The sequence below is a fragment of the Balaenoptera acutorostrata genome, chromosome 5, assembly GCF_949987535.1.
Source record: "Balaenoptera acutorostrata chromosome 5, mBalAcu1.1, whole genome shotgun sequence".
NCBI classification, from domain to species: Eukaryota; Metazoa; Chordata; class Mammalia; order Artiodactyla; family Balaenopteridae; genus Balaenoptera; species Balaenoptera acutorostrata.
In genome coordinates this window covers 52,447,801-52,452,425 of record NC_080068.1, presented here as the reverse complement: position 1 = coordinate 52,452,425, position 4,625 = coordinate 52,447,801, and the positions used below count along the sequence as shown (strand labels likewise).

The following is a 4,625-nucleotide window of genomic DNA, read 5'->3' as shown; positions in this document are numbered from 1 at the left end:
AAACCAGAGTGGGTGCTGTCTTGCTGCCAAATCGATTCAAATCCCTAGAACCAAACTTCCAGATGAGCCCCTTAAACTCATCAGACTCCAGAGTTTCTCCAAATTGGGTCAATTATACATGGAGTTAGGAGGGTCTGGAGTCATAGCTAAGAGGCTGGGCTCTGTGGCATTGCTTTAGTCTGCACTCACCCCTCCCCATCCCACCCCCAAACAAGACCATACATCTTCCACTTCCATAGTGTACTGATCTGTGGAAAGCAAGGCATCATTTCCCAGGGCAATTTGCTGGGTGATTTTTGAAGATTTTTGTTAAACCACCTTGACACTCATGTTTGCAAAACTAAGTATAGAATTTCCAGTAAGTAGACTTGATTTTGGAGCCTGTTCCTCCCACTGACTTCAAGTGGGAGTAGAGATACTTTCATCGTATTATCTTGGCTTCTAACGCTGGCTGAAGACCAGAGAATTATAACCTAATCTGAAGAACCTAGAATGGTCTGCCTGCAAGCAGGAGTGCAAGGTCTTGCAGTTTGGTGCAGTTTTAATCACGGCTTAACATTTCCTGAATAATCATAGTAATAATAATCAGAAAGGAATTTCAGAAATCTTTCTAAAGTCAAACCTCCGGGCCACTTTGTTCCCAGTCTTCCTGTTTAGATGGAGACGACGGGCATCTCTGAGAAGACTCTGTTCCCCAGGAGAAGCTGGCTCTCGCTAGCCCAGGCTGGCCCCGAGGATGAAATCTCCGCAGGACCGCTTCTCACTTCCAGCGGGAGCAGCGCAGCACTCCGTGCGCCGCGGGGCGAGCTGACTCGTCCATTGCGGAACGGGTGCAGTCAGCTGCTCCCAGCCGCCCTCCCCAAACCCCACTGCCCAACCCCGCTCCACTCAGCCCCCTTTCCCCCGCCCCCCTCAGTCCAGGGAATTTCCCAAGCATCCCAAAGATTGAATTTCCTGCCGGGGTTGGGGGGGGAGGGGAAGGGGCGAGTGCAGATAAAAGGGATGCGGAGGACCCGACGAAGTCACGGTGCTCTAGAGCTTCAAATCCCACCCCTTCTCCCTCCTTCTGAAGCCCTCTCGCTGAGTCTCTTCGCCACTATGAGACTCCTATCCAGCCGCGCCGCCCGCATCCCCGGCCCTTCGGGCCCTCTGTGCTTGCTGCTCGCGCTGCTGCTGCTGACGCCGCCAGGGCCCCTCGCCAGCGGTGAGAGCTCACAGCCAGCCGGACGCACCGGGCGGGCGGAGCGGCCCCGCCTGCCAGGCGGCCGCGGCGTCCCGGGCGTGGGGAAATGTCCAGGGCGGACTGGCTGGGGAAGAGATCTCCCAGCAACCTGCCCATAACCCTATCTCTCTTTCTACCCCAGCTGGTCCTGTCGCGGCCATAGTGAGAGAGCTGCGTTGCATGTGCTTAACCACCACACCGGGGATTCATCCCAAGATGGTCAGTAATCTGCAGGTGATCGCCCCAGGACCGCAGTGCTCCAAGGTGGAAGTGGTGTAAGTCCTCCTGCGCGGCGCTGTCCACTGTGACCTTGGCAAGAGGGATGTCTCCCCAGCCCTGACTTCAGCCCCCGCAGCTCATGGGCGCATCCTGCTTTTCTCTCTGCAGAGCCACCTTGAAGAACAGAAAGGAAGTCTGTCTGGACCCAGAAGCTCCTCTGATCAAGAAGGTCATCCAGAAAATGTTGGACAGGTACACGTCACCTTGATCTTTTTGGTTTCTGAATGTCTCTTGGAGTGCGGACTTCTCAAAGTCCTTATTCTCCGCGTGGGATTTGGCCACCACATTCCAGACCACGCTTAGAAAAAAAAAAAGGATGTTGCGGAGAAGGGGCGAAAGTTGTTCTAGAATGTCCTGGGAAGACCCTTATCACAAATGTCATGTGTAATTGCCTAGGAGGTTACACAGAACTCATCACTGAGATGTATTTTTTGTTGTTACTAGAGACTTGAGTCCACCCTTTGCTTTTTATTGATCCTCAACTCTGTTTTGAAAACAAGTTGGGGTAGACAGGTGTGTGGAAATTTGGTTAAACTGATGTTTAAATTCTTTTCCCAACAGTGGAAACAAGAAAAATTAAGAGAAAGGACCGTGCATTGGAAAAATTGCCCAGTTCTTCAGCAGAAGAGTTTTCTGGGGATCTCTGGACCCAGTGAAGACAAGAAGCAAGGGCTGATTTTCTCCAAGGAGTTGGGTTTCTGTATGAATTCCCCACTGTGAGAGAGAGATGAGAGGAGGGAAACTATGTTTGTCCCTGCAGCTTTCTGCTGAGTTTACGGTGTGTTTAGTGTAGTATTTCCTGCTCCTTATTTGCTGTCATTTTATCTGCTATGCTACTGAAATCTTTGGCAATTAACTAAATTGTGAATCAAGAATCACTGGTTGTTAATCTTTCAAGGTGACTATTGTATTCCTAGAATATAGTTCTTATAGTGCTATGGAAAAAGCTGTGTCTTTAATGTGTGAATGATATTTCATTAGAATGCTGTATATGGAAATAAACTGTCATTCTCACTCTTTCATGAAATAGGAACTACTTTAGTATTGTTTCTTGAGGAATATGTTAGAGAATTTTCTTACTCTTGACCCTGGTTAGCTATTTATGTTATACTGCATTAGAAATCTGGATGTATTATACAGTCATCTGTGTAGAATCTATTTCCTTATTTAGAATTTCTAAATGTATGAGTTCTATAAGGACTAATATATTCTTTTCCTATACATTTAGATATTTGATATCTTCCTAGTATGGCATAATGTCACGACTTACTCATTAAACTTTTGATTTTTATGGTATTTATTATCTAGTTTATTAGGAGTATTATATCTCTAATATTATATTTCTAAGTATATGTTTTGGATGATGAAGAAGCTCGGAACTAGGTAAATTCCTTATTTCTAGTTTTTATAAAAATACATCCTTTTAGTTTCTTAAAAGTAAAGGCACATTGTAAAGCAATTATACTCCAATAAAGATGTTAAAAAAAAAAGAGTAAAGGCAAACTTAACAATGATTTATACTTTGAAAGTTCTGAAAACATATTTGGGCTCTTTGAATATAAACTCATCATGCAGTTTAAAAAAAAAAAAATGCACTGCCCTGCTAAGATTTGCAGATGCTTATACTGTATCTTTTAAAGGTTTTGACCATTTTGTTACAAAGAATTACATATGCATCACATTTACTATGTTAAAATTGCACTTGTTAAATGTGGTCTCAATGGTTTATGGTACTTCCTTTGTTCTCTGGGAAAAACAATAAAAGATTTTTAAAATTTACTCAAGTTCTTTCTTCTTTATTGTACTGTTACAAAAATGTCATTCCTCTTTAATTCTAAATTATTGTAAAAATTAACCACTCTCCTCTTTGGTTAGCAGAGAGGACCCTCATTTCCAGTGTCCTTGCATTAGTTCAACCTATTTCCAAGCTCAATCCCCTTCCAGTTCCTCCTTCACAGCACCAACGATCTCTGGGTTCTTTAGAAAACACAAATGGATAAGCCTTCCTTACCTTAAATCCTTTACTGCTGCCTGTTTCCTAGACATGAAATACAAGTTGCAAAGTATGACAAATTAGGTTCTGTTTCATGACTCCTGATTATTACTTCAACTTCATTTTTCCCTAGCATCTTTGCAGTCAAGAATTCAGTTCCCTTACAGGGCGTGTTCTTTCCAGGTCCAGGCCTTTGCATTTGGTAGGGCCTCTACCAGGAAGGCCCTTCCCATTTTCTGTCTATTGGAGGAAGCTTATTCATCCTTCAGAGCTCAGTTCAAACAACACCTCCCCCATGAAGTTTTCCTTGGCACTCCCAGCAGAATTCGTGGTTTCCATTTTGATGTTCCCATAGTATCTTCTAAATATTTGAATTTATGTGACTAGCCAACATCGCATTGCTTTTACTTGCTTATAAGGGCTTTTACCCTACTCTACTTAGAGTTCTCCCAGAGCATCTGCCATATTTCGTTCATCTCTGCATCCCCAATACCTGATACAGATTGACTTTAATGAATTAATAAATTATACTGAAACTCAGGTTGTCAGATAGTGTCCTAAAATCAGTCACCTGGCTCATGGTAGGCGCTGAATAAATTTTAATTCCTTACCCTCTTTTCTCTTTCTTGCCTACAAGTAATCCAACAAGAGCTTTGGTATGTGCAGTCCCTTCAGCCTATAACACTGACCCCTCACTTTCACCTGACTAACTCCTGTCCTTCCTTCAAGGCCAGTTTACATGGCATTCATGGCCTCTCTGACCCTTCCCCCCACTAGATGAAAGTCCCTTTTATATCCTGTCATAGAACCTTGTTCTTTCCCTTCATAGCATTTTGTCGCCAACATGACTGTAGAGCCCATAGAGACTATGTACATGTGGTCATTTATTTAGTGTCTGTTCCACCTTCACTGTAAGCTCCATGAGGGCAGGGCTATGTTTATGATGTTCACCTCAGTTCCTAGGACAGTGCCTAGCACATAGTAGGTGCTTTAAAAGATAAGTGATCTAAACAAGTCCCACTGTCTCTCTGGTATTAAAATAGCAATTTCATGCAGATAGCTCTTTCTGAGGAAGAGCAAGAAAACAAAAGGAAAGAGACTAATCCAATTAGTATACATACACGCATCCCC

The 4,625-nt window shown here is 43.8% G+C and overlaps 1 protein-coding gene across 1 annotated transcript; it reads left to right on the top strand.

The window, feature by feature from the left end:
• The first annotated feature begins 654 nt into the window (after nucleotides 1–654).
• LOC103010959 (uncharacterized) lies at nucleotides 655–3,280 on the top strand. The gene is made up of 4 exons (XM_057547540.1): nucleotides 655–1,204; nucleotides 1,365–1,497; nucleotides 1,610–1,693; nucleotides 2,063–3,280. The coding sequence occupies exons 1-4, from the start codon at nucleotides 658–660 to the stop codon at nucleotides 2,079–2,081; spliced, it is 783 nt and encodes a 260-aa protein (XP_057403523.1). The 5' UTR covers nucleotides 655–657; the 3' UTR covers nucleotides 2,082–3,280.
• The last annotated feature ends 1,345 nt before the right edge of the window (nucleotides 3,281–4,625 follow it).

Coding starts and splice junctions, on each gene's coding strand:
- LOC103010959 (XM_057547540.1), top strand. CDS start 658: ATGGAGACGACGGGCATCTCTGAGAAGACTCTGTTCCCCAGGAGAAGC. Junction 1,205..1,364: donor GCCAGGGCCCCTCGCCAGCG/GTGAGAGCTCAC, acceptor TTTCTACCCCAG/CTGGTCCTGTCGCGGCCATA. Junction 1,498..1,609: donor TGCTCCAAGGTGGAAGTGGT/GTAAGTCCTCCT, acceptor TTCTCTCTGCAG/AGCCACCTTGAAGAACAGAA.